This window comes from Acanthopagrus latus, chromosome 2 (assembly GCF_904848185.1).
Source record: "Acanthopagrus latus isolate v.2019 chromosome 2, fAcaLat1.1, whole genome shotgun sequence".
In the NCBI taxonomy this organism is placed as follows: Eukaryota; Metazoa; Chordata; class Actinopteri; order Spariformes; family Sparidae; genus Acanthopagrus; species Acanthopagrus latus.
In genome coordinates, this window is record NC_051040.1 from 25,998,819 (window position 1) to 26,017,308 (window position 18,490).

General features: G+C 44.3%; 2 protein-coding genes across 8 annotated transcripts in view; both read right to left on the reverse strand.

The window, feature by feature from the left end:
- Window positions 1-9,286, reverse strand: part of pax3b (paired box 3b) — a 29,205-nt gene extending 19,919 nt beyond the window's left edge. Inside the window, exons 1-4 of one of the 7 annotated variants that reach the window (XM_037087671.1) lie at window positions 8,006-9,285; window positions 7,231-7,466; window positions 6,932-7,058; window positions 6,404-6,547 (exon numbers count right to left, since the gene is read on the reverse strand). In XM_037087671.1, the coding sequence (XP_036943566.1) occupies window positions 6,404-6,547; window positions 6,932-7,058; window positions 7,231-7,466; window positions 8,006-8,087 (589 nt within the window). In that variant the 5' untranslated portion in view covers window positions 8,088-9,285. Of the gene's footprint in view, window positions 1-6,403; window positions 6,548-6,931; window positions 7,062-7,230; window positions 7,467-8,005 lie in introns of all 7 variants that reach the window. The other 6 variants (XM_037087697.1, XM_037087663.1, XM_037087679.1 and 3 more) reach the window with 6 other exon arrangements.
- A 4,454-nt stretch (window positions 9,287-13,740) lies between these two features.
- Window positions 13,741-17,186, reverse strand: LOC119030886 (E3 ubiquitin-protein ligase rnf152-B). Its single transcript, XM_037118837.1, has one exon. It carries the CDS (start codon window positions 16,868-16,870, stop codon window positions 16,100-16,102), a length of 771 nt encoding a protein of 256 aa, XP_036974732.1. The 5' UTR covers window positions 16,871-17,186; the 3' UTR covers window positions 13,741-16,099.
- Window positions 17,187-18,490: the final 1,304 nt, after the last annotated feature.

Sequence of the window (18,490 nt, forward strand, 5' to 3'; positions counted from 1 at the left end):
TAGTGCATACTTGCAGCAGATAAAGAGGGGCCTTATTCTAAGGCGAGCCATTCTACTTGACCTTCGCTGGGCCTTTTCACTCTTTCACTCCCTTCAAACCGTCTTTGGGGCTCTCTCACTCTCAGCTCAATGTGGCTAGTCCATCACGGGTGAAGGCTGGGGCGCTACAACGGGTCTTGAAGGGGGAATACCCCAAATACCCCCTGCCCCCTCTACCCTGCACACACATGCACATACACACACACACGCACAAACCCCCTCCCTCTCTGAAATCAGCCTGACTTCAAAGTTGGTGTGCATTCATTAATTGCCCTTTGAATTGATATCAGAGGGTCACAATAAGAGTGTGAGAGGAAAAAGAGGCTTTAATGAAGCATAGAGCAGCCATTCATTTGCAGATAACTATGTTTTCATGCTTGAATAGTCATCATGCATGGGCTTATTAGAAAAAACTCATGAGAGAGGGAGGAGTGCGGGATGAGGAGAGACGAACGGAGAGACAGAGAGAGCCCCGGGGTAGAGGAGAGTGATTTGGTGCTCGCCACTTGGCCCTCGTGCCCCCTTTTGCCCTCGTGCCCAGGGACTCACTGAGTGACACATTCATTCTTTCAGCCGACACACAGAGCCCTCTTCACCAGACACTTGGCTCAGGCCAGTAATAGCCAATAGCTATTATAAGATGCATCGGGAACTTATTGGCCCTTTCTTTGTCAGATTTGGTGAGACAGAAACAGAAACTGATTAACTGGAAAATATCATTTTCAATGTCAACTAATCTGCTGATTATTTTCTCAAGTATTCAAGCAATCGTTGATTGAAAATGTTACGGGGGTTGAGGGGTCAGTTTAAAAAAGTCCACGCTGTCATCACTTGTCTTGTTTTGTTCGACCATCTGACAAAAAACCCAAAGTTAGGAATAGACACAAGCACCAAAAAAACTGAGACACATATGAGAAGCTAAATCCAGAACATTTGGGGCATTTTTGCTTTAAAATTGTCCCACGCGAGGAATCCATTACCAGAGTAGTTTTCTGCCAGTTGACTAATCAATTAATTGTCTAATCTTTTTAGCTTTACAATCTACTGAAATCATTCACATGGAATATGATGTATATAGTTCATTCTGTGTATTAAAAAAGAATGTTTACTGTGCTGACTAGTTCATCAGAGCACTGCTTTTAAATGCCATTATCAGAACACAAGGCAAAGTGCACACATGAGCAATCATTTACTGTGCAAAAATATATAATAACGTGGGAAAAGATACATGGAAAAAGGACAACGTGTTTTCATCAGTTCATCAGTTAATGTGAACACCATCATTACACACAAGCACACGGCACAGTCTATGCTCTCCACCCGTTCTCTGCCTCCACCTCTGCTCCTTCTCCTCTTCCAATCATTCCTCCTCCCTCAATCCTCCCTTTTCCTCTCCTCCTCCTCTCCTCTGCCCTGGCACTGATCCAGTGTGTGCCCACATATTACATTTGCAGCACGCCATCCTTCACCCCAAGCGGCAGAGGAACCCAAGTTCTTCATTCACTCGCATTATTTACACAAACAAAGTCCTACTCCGTTTCTGTGACAAAGCCAGCTAAATCTTTATGGTTCTTTCATGTATTGTCTGCTCACGGTCCCCTTTTGTCCCCCGGCCATTGGCCTGGGCCCTGGATACAATGAGCCCGGGGGAATGGAGGCAGATTGAAGGAATGCGCCTCAATAAACCTAATTATGACATGATGACTGCGCTCACCATGGTAGAGGTTTTTCAAAGATCCCGGGCTTATTCAATTAGCCCTTTCCAGGATCCCCTTTCACCAAATAAAGTTATCCCTTTGACTGTTTGCATTGCAGAGTGGAATGTGTGTGTGTGTGTGTGTGTGTGTGTGTGTGTGTGTGTGTGTGTGTGTGTGTGTGTGTGTGTGTGTGTGTGTGTGTGTGTGTGTGTGTGCGTGCACGTGCAAGGCTGGCCTAAATGGAAATGTATCGGCCCTCAACAAGGCTCCTCTGTATTATCTGGCTAATTTCACCTAACGAAGTACGGACTCTAAAAGATACACTGTGAAAATGTGAAGCAGGAGGAGGGAGGAGGCGGAGACTGTTTTAATCATTAACTTTCTCTCCAGGGTTAATTACTATGAGGCTGAGAGCCTGGTACAGCCCAGCAACAGGCCTGCAGGGCCAAACTTACTGCCAAATATATAAAGATTGAAAAGGAGAAAAAAAGGGCGGGGGGTTGTGGATTTTTGAGTATGAATTTCTTTCTGTTTTAGTTTGTAGTTTGTAAATGTGTATGACAAAAAGTAAGACTTTAGGGTGCATTTTAATTACTGCCATTCAATACGTATTTACTTGAGTAACAGGCTGTGTGCAGGACATATATGTAAAACCTATAAACACTCACTTTTATTTCGACTATATGATTAATTATTTTAAAAAATCAACTATAGTGTTAATGATTTCAAGCCAAAGTTCAAAAAACTTATGTGAATCAGAAATGTGTTCAAGAGCTGATTATAAAAAAGACAGGCTTCAAATTTTTGTTTGCATATTTCTGTTATTCATCTTCTAAGGTATAAAATGTGTCACTTTGATAGTTTGATAGTTTATTTCATTTGCTGATGGTATAAATTAACTAAAGATATCTTGCAATGAAAAATATATAAAAGTAAACAAATACGTGTTGTTCCAGAACAGACGGCTTTGAGTATACAAATAAACGCGGTTGCCATCATAACTAATGAAATTTAATGAATATATATTAAAAAAAAAACAAAAAAACAAAAACAGGATTTGACACTGATCCGATAAAGTTACTGCGTTCCGTTTTTATGCATGACATTTTGAAATTGTCACAAAATATATTCATAATCAAACCGCAAAAGCTTCTTAAAGAACTTCATTAGAAACTTCATGGAAGTGGACTGACTTTCCTTTGTGCGCTCCGGAGGATGCAGCGCAGATATGAGCCGAGCTGTGCGCCGCAGGCTGCGAGAGACACAGAGAACGAGTAGGAAACAGAGGGAGAGGGGCGGTGTTGCTCTCCAGATGAAAGTGAGATGAAATAAAAGAGTCGATTTAATCTGCTTGAAGAGATTTGGGGAGCAAGTGGCGGAGAAGGGGGGAGGAGCGGTGAGGGGGTGAGTTTTTAAGGGGTTGTGCGCTGCGCTGCGCACGGACGGGTGGCCGGGGCCCCCATTGTGAAGCTGCGCTCCGGGCCAGACCGGGGCTCTCCGGGGAGAACATTGGTCCCCATTCACCAAAAACACTTTTTAATACACTCCCTCTGTCATTAAATGTGACATAGCACAATATCGACATCATTTAGCGGACATTATTAATGTTCGAGGGGCCAGGGCCGGGAACCATCAAAGAATCAATAAGAGATCATGAGTTTTGGGCCGGAGACGTCTCAGTGTCATTAGCGTCATCCTTCATGGCGGAGAAGGCCACTTTGTTTTGTCGACCAATTATAGTCTGAATATTATGACACGCAGCAATTAGGCTTCATCAAAAGCTGCTGAGTCGAACAATGTTGCCTTTTCTACATCACACTGAAATTACAAATGCAACGGGACGGCGTAAAAAGTTATTTAAAATTCACCGACGTCAGAAAAAACAAATAAACGCCGCAAAATGTATATTTAACTTATATAAAGAGCAGGCAGAGATCTAAATTATAGCCTGCTCTGACAGCTTGAAATTATTCTCTCATTCTCAGTCAGTGTTGTACTTTTTCTTCATCTCAATCATGTACGCGCACTCTCGTTAAATGTTGCCCGCGTCAACACACTGCTTCCCACAGTTCGTTACTTTGAAACTGGCAACGTCTTAACTCCAAGGCAAGTGTTTAATTCGTATTTGTGCGCGTACACTTGTGCAGCCGCGTGTACGCATGCTTTGGGGGCGAGCACGCATCCCTGGGCAATACGTGAGTGGATTTCAGAGACCTCAATTGTCATTCTGAATGGCAGTAGGCCGCTTTAGCCGACCCCAAAAGGAAACATTTTGTAGGTGAAAACGGCCATTTTCTCTCGGTGAACGAGCCCTCTAAACCGTGCCAGAGCGCTCCCTGAATAATTCATCCTTCATTGCAGCCTCATAGTGTGTTTTGTCGGGCTTTTTCTGTGGCGGAGCTCTCCTCTCCCCTCCTTTTTCTCGGACTGAATTATAAACAGGTTGCCTTCTTCTTTAGCGGCGGCCAAAGCTGTTTCCAAGCTGGCCCTTTGTCCGCGCGCAGCCCAAGCGTGAGCCCCAAATAGACTCTCGCGCCTTTGTCTCCCAAGTTCATCCCTGAGCGTCCCGTTGTGCGCGCGAGGCGTGTCTTTGTGAGGAGCTGGGGACCGTTGAACAAATGTTTGATCAACTCATCTGGGGGACATTTTGTCTCCTCGGACTACAGTCCTTTATCTCTCCTCCCCGACTCCACTGCTCGAGAAGTGCTAACAAGGAAATGGAGGGTTAAATGTTGACATTCTGCTGCTTACGCCGTTTTAAACGGCGGAGAGAGAAAGGAGGAAAACTGTTGAAGACATATTTAAACAACTGGTTCTGGGGACCGTTTAGTCTCTGGTGCCAGCGGTGGACGGTGTTAGATAATTTAGCTTCAGTGACAAGTTTATTAAGTGTTAAAACTGTGAGATATTTAATAGGCATGTCTACATTTTACAATACCGCCCGCTCTATACTTAGACTAAACTGTCAGAGCTATCATCACCTACGATGTTTCTCCCTGGAATTAGCCTGCCCCATTTCATTCTCGCTGTCACACACTGAGCCTTGTTGAACCGACTGAATAATGTAATGACATTTTCAAGGGTGAAAAGAAAAACATTTAAATTGGCCCATATTAAACTGGGTAAAGTTTGTTTTTTACAAACACACAACCTCACCAGCGCCATGACTTTCATGGAGACTTTAAGGAGAATATGTTTTCCATGATGGAAGCTGTGATAATATGTAAAGTGCCAGATTAAACGAACAGCCAAGCGTGGCGGGCTTCCCCTCTAATGACGTAGGCAAAAACTTCAGTAATTACATTCAGAACAGGCTAATTGCATCTAATATGGATATTGAATAATGTGCCCATAACCGCTCACAAATCTCCAGTTAGGCTACTGTCTGAGGAGCTGAATGAAAGAAGTGAAGAAAATGTTTGGCATGTTTTATTTATCAGCCCGACACACATCCGGTGCCATTTTACACAGTTCTCACTAAGAAAAAGAAAAATGGTCTCATGGCTGCACTGTAAAAATGTCCATCTTAATGAAGTATTTGTTACCCAGAAGCATATATTTTATTTAATAGGGTTAAACTTCCTAATGTAATGAGACAACTGCACTTATCTTCCACGAAAATCACGTTGAAAGAAAAAAAAAAAGAAATCTGAAAATGCACTTTACCTAAGTTACCTAAGTCATTTTTTTTTTTTTTTTTTTTTTTTTTTTTTTTTACCTATTTGATGAAACAAAATTAATGTTAGACACAATTGACTGGCTTGTGCAGGTGGCCACCTTTTGCAGTGGACGCTGCTGTTCGAAACTCTCACACAAAATTTAAAAAAATACAAAAAAAAAAAGGAAGCCAAACTATAAATAAACTGCCTGCCACGAGAAGTGAGAGAACTTTTTCTATCGATCACACTTAAATATAGCGTTTATAATGCTGCCTGTGGGAGGATTATCCACAAGAACCAAATAGTTTTTTTTTTTTTAATATGAGTATTATGCAGACTTTCTGAGACACGGCTTTCAAACCACCGCTGAATAAACACACACACACACAGTGCACTCTCTCCCTTCCCGCACAGAGCCATCACCTGCTGTTTGATTTACGGTACGGCCTCATGGGAAAAGCATTAGCCGGAGAGATATGGTCGATAAAGAATTCCTAACAAAGGACGACACGCACTCTCCACCCCCATCCAACAACTTTACAGCATGCTAAAACTTCACAAGGAGGCTAGTTATACGACTAAATAAAACCATTCTCCTCTGCACCCCGCTCAAAAGTAATCAACAGGTTGGGAGGTGTGCAGACGGAAGACTAGTGTTTCACAGATTTCTCGCGATTTCCCCGCAAAAAAACAAAAAAACACGTGCGTTCCTTGATAATTTAATTCAGTGTAAAATGCCCAAATCAGCCTTGAGGATACATGTGAAAACATGGCCTAGGCTACCCTTACACTAATATTTCCCAAAGTGCAGTTTAAAAAGGCATTTCAGCAATTGAATACTAAATGAAAAAAAAACTTCCATATGGACTCACTGAGATGATATCTGATCTCCGCTGGGCTCTCATGTGTGTGAGGTCCCTGATATGAAAAAAAGATAACCCCAGCGCAGAGCGAAGTGCCAACCACTTTCTCCCACATCAGCCACGATAACTCGAGCAGCTCACTCACATCTGTCTCCCAAGATGCCCTCGATGCTGTGCTTGGCCCTCCGCTCGCTGTCCTCCAACTCTTTCTTCTCCATTTCCTCTTCGTCCTCCTCATCGTCGCCTTTCCCCCCGAACTTACTCCGCATGCTGCGACTGATGGAGCTCACTGTAAAAGTTCGTTCAAAAAGTGGAAATTACAAACACACACAGATGTGTTTTTAAAAAACAAAATTACTTAAATAATAATACTTAATACTCAAAAAGTATGAAATGGCACTATATTAAAATAGGTCGAAACATGAACTATTTATGTGAAATAAATAAGTTATAAATCAAATGCTATAAATTGTCTGAATACTAAAAATTAAAGCACATAAAATAACTTTTTCTTGTAGTAAAAAAAAATTGAGTGAGCTTTATGAAAAACTGTTGAGTTCAAGTAAGGCTGAAATTCGATTGGAATGTAATAATAATAATAATAATAATAATAATAATAATAATAATAATAATAATAATAATGTGCATATACATTCATTTCTGCCTTTTTTACCTGAAGGAACGGTGTTGCGGTCACATATCCCATCCTTCAGTAATTTATCCCGAATCTCCCAGCTAAACATACCCGGGTTTTCCCGCTTGTATTCTTCTATTCTCCTCTCTACGTCCGGCGTTGTTCCCTGCTTCAAAGGTCAGAAGAGTCGCTGTGTTAATTCACTTTGTCGTCACCCTCGGGGCACAGTGCACACTTTATATTTCTGTTAAGAATTAAGCATTCAGTTGACGAATTCATATCAAAGTTATCTTTAATAAATGGTACGTGACCCCTGATCTACCGTCTCTGGTACACACCTTGGGTTTGCTGCCACCGATGGCCCCGGGTCTGATGGAGCCCGTCTCCTGGTACCGGCACAGGATTTTGGACACGCAGCCGTGGGAGACCCGGAGCTGTCTGGAGATGACGCACGGCCTGATGCCGTGGTGGGCCATCTCCACGATTTTATGTCGGATGTGGTTGGGCAAAGGTCTGCCATTTATAAAAACTCCTCCGAGCTGGTTCACTCGGCCTTGGCCCAGCGGAGTAGAAACTATTTTATCAGAATATGAAGGGGGGGGGGAGAGAAAATGTTCATCACAGCTACACAACACGACATGGAGAGTTAAAGTTCCTACTGCTCCCACATGCCCCTGAACACACCAATAACGACATTCTGCGTCTAACTGGTACAAAATAGCTGACAGTAGCAGAGGTTTTGCTTGCTACATTTTTAGAGGAAAACTTATAGCTAAGTAATGAAGCTAACTGATACAAGGAGCCTTCAAAAAGTTTACTAATAGTTGCTTCATTTATATAATGTATTGTGAGGGGGGGAAATAAGCTAACGTGACCAAACTAGTGCCGAAAATAATGAATACGTAATGTCATTTGTCAGTTTAGCTACAGGTCAAGTAATTCCTTCAAACTTTCAGCTCCTATAGCTGAACTGTGCCCGTGAGCCAGTGCTTTGGGACAAGACTGCAATGAAGGTTTAAGGCTACATACTGACTTTTGACTAAGTGGCACAAATATAAATATCTCCCGTCAGCTTCCAGGGCTACAGCCTCCCTTCTGGCAGTGATGCTTTACCTTCCAGAGGGAAACCACTGCGGTAGTTCTGAGCCAGCGTGGGTCGCATCATCCTGGGTATTGACCCCGCCAACGCAGTCATGCCTCCACTACTCCGGTCCTCCTAACGGGGAGGCTGCAGCTCCAACGCCGAGGTTGCAGCTGGGGTACGATGTTGAAATCGTCTTTTTCTCCTGCGTGGAAGCTTCCCGGCGGTGTTAGCCTCGGTTAGCCCCGGTTATGGTTAGCCTCGCCCCGGCTACAGCCAAGCAGCAGTGTCCCGGGACAGCCACAACCCCTCGGAGAAGTCAAATGTGACGGCAAAAATGGAGAAAAAATATATTTTGGGGGAAGCTAATGGGCGTTAGGTTGTCAGTCTCCTCGGTTTTATTCGCCAGCGTTGAGGCTCTTGGAATTGTCGCTGCCAAGACGGTGCAGCTAGGACGAAAATATTGTTGTTATTGTTGTTGTGACACCGGTTCAAAGTGAGAGCGGACCGTCAAAAGTAGGGAGCTCTTCTCTCTCCCCCCGTCAGCGCTCCCGGCTCTGATTGGCGAAGAGGGTACTCCCGGTACGCAGCGAGGAGCGGCGATTGGCTGAGGCTGAAAACTTTGGTCCTATCAGAGGCTCTGTCACAGTCCAGCTTGGACAGGACAGGGGAGTCGATTCAGAAAATTCAGGAGCGATGGCAGAGTTACTGCATGCGCTATTCACACTCCTAAAAGTCCCAAAATGTGCGAATATGAAGAATGAAACACTGTGAGTTGTAATTATTTGGTTAACGTGGTATATTGTGATGAGGTCCACAACACACAGCTTTATTAAAGACGCACACATTTGGCCCTGATCTTAGCTTTTTACAGTAAATTACTGCATTAATCTGTTCTTATCTTATAAAATAACTAAGTAAGGAATCGATTAATTAGACCATGGCGTGCGTATGGCATTGATTAATTTTTAACTTTTGCCTGTGACATATTGCATTACTTTATGCATTTATGTTTGTAAAAATTAATAAAAACGAAATATTATAAGAAAAAAAACATACCAGCACTAAGCCTTAAAAGTAATATATGAAACACATCACAAGTAAGAATCCCAGTCCAATCAAAACGGACCTTTCATTGTATTGCATGAGGATTATATTGTTGTTTAATATATTACTTCTCTGACAACCGACTCAATAGACGTATGATTAACAACACAACCTTGAGCCATGTTTTCTCGACCATATTTAGTGATAGATAACAAAGCTGTTCATATTTGCTCAGTTACTTACACACACGTATAATATGCGCACAGATCAGTGATCCTGACATGACTTTATTTCTTTTTTACTTCACTTTCTACTGAATGATTTTGCTTCGTCTCAGCTCTCAATTGTAGTGTCATTATAAACCTGCTTTGTTGAGATACAACAACAGTCGGTACTGCGCAAACCTGTGACTTCTGCCTTTGCCGATCTTTACGCACAAGACGGGACAATAAAGATACACGTCACTGAGACTCCTGATTTTGGCACTAGTTTGTGCGTAATAGCCTCTCATCTCCAAACTGCTGAATACATGCTATCACACACGACCCCTAATTTGTTTCCACCCCGTGGCCTCACATATGACACAAATGGTGCTAAAGTGTGTGCACCTCAAGGAATTTATTGTGGTTTTCAGACTGAGCACCAGCCATCCGAGAGCAGTCTGAAGGGGGACGTGCGCCACAGCAGGATACGACGCCAGGGCGGCCGTAAAGCCAGTCTAGCTCTGCGCCACCGAGAGAAGAGAAGTGGGTGTATTTTCGTCCCCAAAAGTCCGATAATCAATATTGTAACCTCCCCAGAAAAAGAATAGATTTCGGCCGTGGGCTTTATCTCTGTTTTGTCTCGGTTTTCAGAGGCTGAGTGTCGTGGGTCACAGCATCCTTTAGTTCCAATCAATCACTGAAGCAAAGGTTCCGCTCTTGAGCTTTGAAATAAGACAAAAGCTCGTTTTACTTCACTCATCTTAAGGAAGTCAACTCCGTCCTCAACATGGTGGCACAAAAGTAGATATTCTGCACCGATGCACCAGCTTAATAAATAAATAAATAAATAAATAAGTAAGTAAGTAATATTTTGTTTCCAGACACGTGGCTGACTCACATAGATCAGACAGGGGTTTTCACTCGTATATGTATTTATAACCAAAGCACCGTATAAAGCAAAATTGGCAGCTATCTGTTTGAGCTCAAATATAAGAGCAAGGGGAAATATTCCGTGGATGAGAGTGCAGTTGGAAAAATAAAGTCTGTTTTCTGCCTCCGTTCAGCGCCTGCAAGTAAAGCCCTGGAACCTTCGAACGATTCGTGCGAAACTCAATTTGCCAAGAAAGCACCCCCAGCACCTGATGAGCCCTTTCATGTCTCAGCTCACTCACCTACGGGCAACGGAGCAATAACGGGGCCCAACAGGGGGCCCACCGGAGTCCCTGTCATTCACCTTGATTTACGCAGGGAAGAGATATCCCACAGGGTAAGCAGGTTTCAATTAACATTCGCCTCTTTTGGGGAGGAAAAAAAAAACACGCACTTCAAATGTCGACCTCGGTGCACGAAAACGTGCGCGGACAATTGCTGGACGCTGGGTTTAAAATAAGCAGCGCTAACGGGGGTCTTTCACCTGCTAAAGAGGATGTCATCATCTGCAGGTAAGATGGTTATTAGCGTGCCAGTTGTCATAATACGGGCTCAAAGAGAGAGAGAGGGGGAGATGTGAGTTAGTCTCTGACTGAGCTGACAGGTGTAATAAACCTGACTGATCAGACGGACTGATAAACCTGATGGCTCAGGCCCAAACGAGCATTAAATGAGAGATAGGTCATAACGGTGCTTTGAAATGCTTTAGGCGGAGAAAATGACACGCTGGGCTTGTTAATGTTTTTCAGCACTATTAGGCGTCAGTGTGAGCATGAGGCTGTGTGTTTAAAATTAATATCTGTTTGCGTATTGTCGCATTTGGAGCCCTGCTTACTTTTCCCTTTAAAGGAAGGAACTGTAAGTCTTTACGTCGACCGACGTGACGATTTGGGAGTGTCATTGATCTTACTGAAATTGGATATTAGAGCCAAGAGAGAAAACACACACACACACACACACACACACACACACACACACACACACACACACGCACACACACACACACACACAGAGGGAGCAAATGGAAAACAGAGAAAGTCATGATGCATACCTCGGCCCTTTCTTTAGAAGCGACACTGAATCTCCGTGTCCAATCCATTACCGGAGGATGAAATTCAAAGTCAGAAATCTGGCTTGATGAGAAATAAATGAGTTGCATCACATGCCCTGCGTGGAGGGCATTCACAAACACGTATTTGTCAAGTCAATTAGTTTCCACTGCACTCTATTACGGTAGCAACTCGCACAGAGAATGAGCGGCTGTGTCAATGAAGTAACTGAATGATTTATGTTGGTCTGGAGAGAGAAGAGACAAGAGCGGCCACTTGTGCGTCACTGTCTTTTTTCATCATTTTATGTGATAAAACTATGAACGGGAAGTGGCGTAGTGCCGAACGTTTTGTCATTTTAATCTGAAACTGTCGAATCGAACGTCCAAATAAGATAATAAAGTTTATGTTCAGGCGTGGAGAGGAAGTATCGATGTATTTGACTCGATGTATTATGTTATTTTACAGTAACAGAAATTCCGTTACAGTCCTGCGTTCAAAATTCTAAAATATATGAGCACATTGTAGTCTACTTTAAGTAGCCTGTTAAAAGTAAAGGAGGCCGTTCTCTAAAATGGCCGCATTCAAAGAGCTTCTTTAAAACATGTAGGCTAGACTGTCTTCGATAGGCTTTTGTAATATAATTACAGATTTATAGGCTAAATGTAGATCCAATTTTAACAACTTCAGACATTGCTGGAAAGTTTGATCTACAACAATGCATAACTTATATTATAAAGTGATCACATGTTCAATGTATAAGCTAACATATTGATGGAAACAGTAAGAATTACAGCTGTGAAATTTATGCAGCAGAGTAAAAAATAGTTACAACGTTTTCCTCTGAATATTGGGGTGTAAGAAGCCTTTAACGTAGCATCAAATAGAAACAGGTTACTCAGGAAAGTTGCCCTCTTGGTAACATTCCACCACCCTTTATAGAATTAGTATCGTTTATACTTTAAATGAAAAATACTATGCTCTGTTGCCTGCTGTGGTTCAGCCCACTCTCCTAGTTGTGTTGCGTGTTCATGGTTGCTATAGCTGAACAGTTCTGAATGTGTTAGCCTGCTCAAAATTTTAAAAAGCAGAGTTTGTTGTATGTCTACAATTTGTTTTGACGAGTGTGACATGAATACAAAACTGTGAAATGTATAAAATAGGTAAATGGGTGGGCTAGGCTAACAGCAGTAAGCTAGGCTTCATGGGCTTCACGTTTAGTTCCTGTTTGATCCAATTGTCAATTGTTGACCGGTGACGTCACGCTGCGTAGCCCATCACCGCTGGACGGACCTGTGTGTGTGTGTGTGTGTGTGTGTGTGTGTGTGTGTGTGTGTGTGTGTGTGTGTGTGTGTGTGTGTGTGTGTGAGTCGGAGGCAGACAGTCACACACGGAGCTCACTGTTTCAGAGGCAGCGGGGCTCATTAGCGCGGCATCCTCGCAGAGACGCGTCCTCTCGTTCTTGTTTGCAGTCATGGCTAATTTGTAAACACACATCTGCCTCAAACTGTTTTCCAGTAATCAGTGTAACAGCGGCTGATTGAAGAACACAGCCGGCCGCATACAATAGGCTTCAGTGTTGTGCTGCTGCGCTGCTTCGGACCAGTGAACTGACAGCGACGTGTTTACATGGAGCTGAGACTATGAGAGAGCGCCGGGATCTATATCATTCAAGTTAACAGACTGACTGTGTGTGACTGCTTTGATTTATGAGGCATGGCGCGTTGGCTTAAAATATGATGAAGAGTATGTGTGTCTTAAATTGTAGCTTGTAATTAGATGGTGATTGGTCAACATTTATTTTTGTCTTTTTTATTTATTTATTTTTTTATCTATTTGCTTGGTTTGTGAAGAGGAAATGTTGTTGCTGAATGGCTTAGATTGTATCGACTAAAAAAAGGGAGCCTTGTGTTAACAGGAAGGCACTTGTGAGAAAATCTCAGTCGGTGATATTAGCATCCAGGAGCCCATACTGAAAAAAATGTATTGACTTTGAATCAAGTTTCAGCCACCACAAGTTTACACAACTAGACTTACATGAGAAATGGAAGTTGACTCAGTAGGGGTGGTTCTGACCTGTTTTTGTTTTGGTGGGGGGTTTTTTTGTTTGTTTGTTTTGTTTGTTTTTTTCCAGTAGCGTGTAGCATCCTTTGTCTGCCAGTAGGGGGCGTATTTGATGCACAGCAGGGAGGGCAATCCTCAGTCAGACCCTGGAGAGACCAACTGGGGGGAAATCAGATAGGAAATGAGGCTGTTACAGAACAACCAAAAAGCTGTTGTTTCTTTCAACATTTAGGGGGGACTTTTGATGACCTGACATTACAAACACTATTGGAAGGAGCTGGGGTCAAGTTTCCATATTTCATGGGGGTGGGGATGGGGGGTGACCCAGAAGTTATACGCTTTGGCACAACAGGATAAATGAGTCAAGTCATTACCAGTCATTATGTAAGGCCGAGCCTGGTAAAACACAGCCCTGGTAACAGGATATTCTGTCGGCTGTTGGCTTCACCGCACGGAGACAGAGAATGAACGTGATGGGTAGTCATGTTTTCCTTTATTACTGAAATGTGTTTATGTATGTAAAACAGCACGTAAGGAACATTTTCTCTGTGCAAATACATTTGGTACTTCAACGACAACCACGGGTTCCCATAAAAACCGACAAAATTTTTCTAGGTCCTCTGAAATAAATACAATATGCTTACATTTGTCAAAGGTAGCCCCCGTTAACTTGTGTCAAATAAGAGGTTGAAAGTGCATCATCTGACAGATTTGGGGGGGGGGGGGGTGAGCAGGATGATTGATGCAAGCATGGGGATCAGATAGGGGAGGAGGTTTAAGAATCATGTTGGACCATCTTTTGTTGTTTTCTGCTCCGTGTGTCCCCCGTGCAGTGAGGTGGGGACACCATGAGCGAGCGAGGGGGCAATAAGTGCTTTGATTGAACCGCTTGGGCGTCTGAATCGTCTCCCGATTCCACACTAAACGCTGTCGGTAAAGTTCGGGGAGTCAGAGCGTTATCACAGGAGTGCAATACACATGCTTCATGGACCGCCACACATTTGTCAACATGAGGGTCGTAACACCGCAACCACAAATAAAGGTAGCACTTCTTTTTTTTGTTGCCATATCGAAGAATTATAAATAAATAATCGTAGCAACAATCACGTACACAGAATTTACCAACGGTTCACAGTAATATTCAGAAGAAGTAGTTAGCATTTTTTGATACCACTGTAGCTGATTTCACTGAAAAGTTAGCTCAGTGCTTCTGTTCTGATACAATGTGTTTCTGAGGGAGGAAAAAGGCCCATGTAAATCCAATTCTATCAAGTTTTAGTTGAGGAAAATAAAACATTTGCATTGTGTTAGTGCAGGCACTGAAATGCTTATATGCCTTCTGTATGCCTCCTTCTAATCTCAGCCACACAGCTCCCAGGCTCCTGAAGTTTCCAGAGGTAATTACGACTCCTGACAATCTCAGAGGAACCAGAGCGACGCCAAATCTTACCCTCTTCAAGTCGTTCGCCACGACTGACCTGACCAAGATACAGACGCTTAAAGACTCTCACATGTGGCTCTGAAGGCCGACGGGGAGCAAACTTGAACATGGAAGCAGCTGAGGGTGGAATCTAACCTGGATTGTACCTGTTTAACACACTCAATCTTTTCTGACCTCTCTTTCAAAGCCAGATGCAAAGACCCGCATTTTTCACAAATAAAAGAAAGAAGAAGAAGAAGAAGAGAAAAAAAAAGAAGGTGCCAATGTGGGAGGCAGCTCCGTGTTGGAAACCCTGTCTTCAACTTCCGATGTGTGAGTGATGTGACAGAAAGAGGAAATCCCTGCCGGCTCCCCAGCTGGACGCTGTCTGCGGCGGGCGGCCCTGTGCACGAGTCTGATCATGATTGCAAGTGAAGTTTTGCTTCATTCAGCAACAAGGTGAGGCACACGAGTCAGGAGACACAATGTCCCTTCCATTTAAAAAAGAAAAAAAAAAAAAGAAAAAGAAAAGTTCAATCTAAAAGCCCTGACCTTTGGGGAGCTTACATGCACACACAAAAAAAATATTAGCCAAATGCAGGGATCAAAAATCACAAGCCATCTCTTGGACTCCCTTTGAGAAACCTGTGCAGTTTTCACTGTGAGAAAGGAAACAGTGCCATCCTGTCGGGGTTAGTTAAAGCCCAGAGATCAGGGAAAGGTCTTCAAAACAGGCCGATCACACCTATCCAGTACCACTCACCGCTCCTCTGCCGACTATTTACAGTTTGGATCATGAATATGAGTTCTCTGCAACGGAATGACATTTTAGAGGCTTCTCACATATACATACAGGCCCCCATAAAAAAATTTAAAAAAAAAAACCTCAATCCATCACCAGGGAACTCAGAAGTGACCAATGTCAAGTATCTGTACAATACAATAGTGCTTTTGTTGAGATATAAGAGTGACTCGCCATGGACAGTTATCATACAGTGAGTGGCATAGTGGCATATGCATATCATTTATCAGGATCAGGTGGGGAGGGTATCAGACCCCCTGGGAGTAAGCACTTCACATTCAGTCATCAAACCCACCGCAGCTCGGACCCACACCACGCTCTAAGTGCTGGACACTGTTCACTCGTCAACTTGCCCAGTCAGCTGGGCCTACTGTAAATTCAAGTGCATAACTTAACTTCAGGAAAGAGAAAAAAGATTATCAAGGATCATGTCGGCCTATTGCTCCAAACAACATGAAGGCCTTTGGGTGTTTGCTGTACTGATAAAAGGCCATTCTGGACGAGATTGATTCTTAGAAAAAAAGTAAAGGGAGCAGGAGTAGCCAGTATTATGTACATGATCGCACGGCCACAGTACAACATCTCCATCAACAGTCAGCGCCGGCAGCCTGTCAGGCGTTTCTCCGGGAGTTACTGGTGGCGGATGCGCGGCCCGTCTCATGATCCGGTCTGTATTTGAGCCAGCAGATGAGCCATGTGACGACCACCGAGAACATGGCCAGAATGCTGGCGACCGACAGGCAAATGGGTCCCGCCGGCGAGGGAGGAATGCTGTGACTGTGCACAAAGATCAGGCCCATGAACAGCAGCACCAGCATGGACAGAAAGGAGAAGATCACGCAGACGCAGCCGGTCGTCAGCGCCACCCTCTTGCAGCTCTGACAGCTGTCGTAGCGCACCGAGTCCTGGGAGAGGGTCGTGGCCGTGGACACGGTGGTGGACGGGGTCGCCTGGCTGGCGCTGGACGTCCCCGACGCCTCCTCCCGGCGGAGGGCGACGAGGGCTGGGTGCAGCGGCGGAGGGTACGGCGGCAAAGCGTCCTGAGGCAGGGGGTCCGAGTCGATGTAGAGCGGAAAATCCTCCGTCACCTTGGTGTTGTTGGGCAGGTTTTGTATCCGATAATCCGGCACCGGGGTCCGGTGGCGACAGACGGGGCAGCTGATGCGCCATGGCCGCTCCTCCCGGAGGTGAAGCGTGTTCAGGCACTCCTCGCAAAACGTGTGCAGGCACTCCAGGATCTTGGGCGCCCGGCGGTCAAGGTCGAAGTAATTGTAGCAGATTTTGCACTCGTACTCCTCGTAGGGAAACGCCGAGGAGGCCTCGCCGGGGGGTTCCGCTCCGTTTGATGCCAAATCTACCTCTGCCATGTCATCTTTCGCCATTCACATTCTCCGGTGAACACAAAGGGAGCTGGCGGACAGATGCTGATGACGGTGCACGTCTCTCCTCCTCTCCCCCTCCTCTCCTCCCTGTTCATTGAAACGCCATCATCCCCGCAGACAGTGCTGCTGTGTTGTTGTTGTTGGTTTTTTTTAACAGTCCCCACGGCGAAGAGATGCCGCTCCGTCCGAACGATCGGGATCCCGGTTAAATATTAAAAACGCTCTCATTTGGCGCTGGGCTTTGTGGGAATAGATGATGTAATGGTGGTGACTCCGACGCGAGGGCTCAGAGAGCCCGAGCATCCCACAACCCAGAGAGAGAGAGAGAGAGAGAGGGTGGGGAGGGGGGATGTGTCGTCCTAAAGTCCCGTTAAAGAGAGAGAGAGAGAGTGTGTGTGTGTGTGTGTGTGTGTGTGTGTGTGTGTGTGTGTGTGTGTGTGTGTGTGTGTGTGTGTGTGTGTTGCTGTGGTTGTGGTTGTTGTTGTTGTTGTTGTTGTTTTCAGCACTCTTGTGTGCGCAGGGTGCAGCTATGACAGCCACGCTCGATCCCAATCACGTAGACCGCGCCAGACCACAGGATGCGCTAATTTGGTCAACTCGGGGGCGTCGATCCACTGTTTCCTGTAACAAAGCGATCTGAAGTCACACGATGTGCCAGCACAACTTCCAGTCAAACAACAGGCCCGCCGCGCTGTCTCACAGCTACCAGGGACCGAGCGGAGCAGCTTGGCTGTTTGACTCAGTCCATGTAGGAAGACAGGAGTCGGTGGAGGGAGGAAGCTGCATACACGCCTACATGTTCAGTGTGTATCTTGTGAGAATCTTTGGGAGCCTGGCACCTCAGCACGGTCGCACATATTTCATCATGAGGGTCCACACTGTACTGGACCTTTATTTGTGCCCTGTAGACATTTATTGCTGATTTTAGGTTGTCTGAACCACTTTTAAAAATCTTGCAAAACTCAGCAAACTTCAAAGCGTGCACATGAACCTGAATGAAGAGTAAAGTTCCATTATCTACACATGTTGACTGCTGGTATGGTGTTCAGAAAGGTTCACCCGAAAAAAAAAACACCCTGTTGTAATACAGAGAAACAAATCCCTGTAGAATATCTCCATACAGCTCGCCCAGCGTGATCCAGGACTCCACACTTTATTATGAAAAGGAGGAAGAATAAAAGGAAGGATAAAAATATAAAATGATTTTTTTTTTAAATGAAAGGAGTGTAAAAAAATAATCTCTGCAGAATGTGATATTTCTGCTTCTGATGATTTGATTTTGATAATGTGTGTATAAACTGTCCATTAGGAGTCCAACAGTATTATGGAAGTGCAGTGCTAGACCAGTGGACCTCTTTTCCAGACTTGCTGACTACATTACCCCCAATGCAATTTACCAACTCCATGACATCAGTGGGGGATATTCACCAGGTTGCATGCAGCTTCCTCTGGGGCCACAAAAGACTTCATACTGCCTTTATCGCAAAGGCAGTTGTACTACTCAACACCTGTTAGCGCACTCTCATGTGTGAAAATGGCGGAATTACCCTTTAAGCATCACATACCAGACACCAATGAAAACCTTGAGTTTACACTGATGTGAATGTCTGATGGTAATGT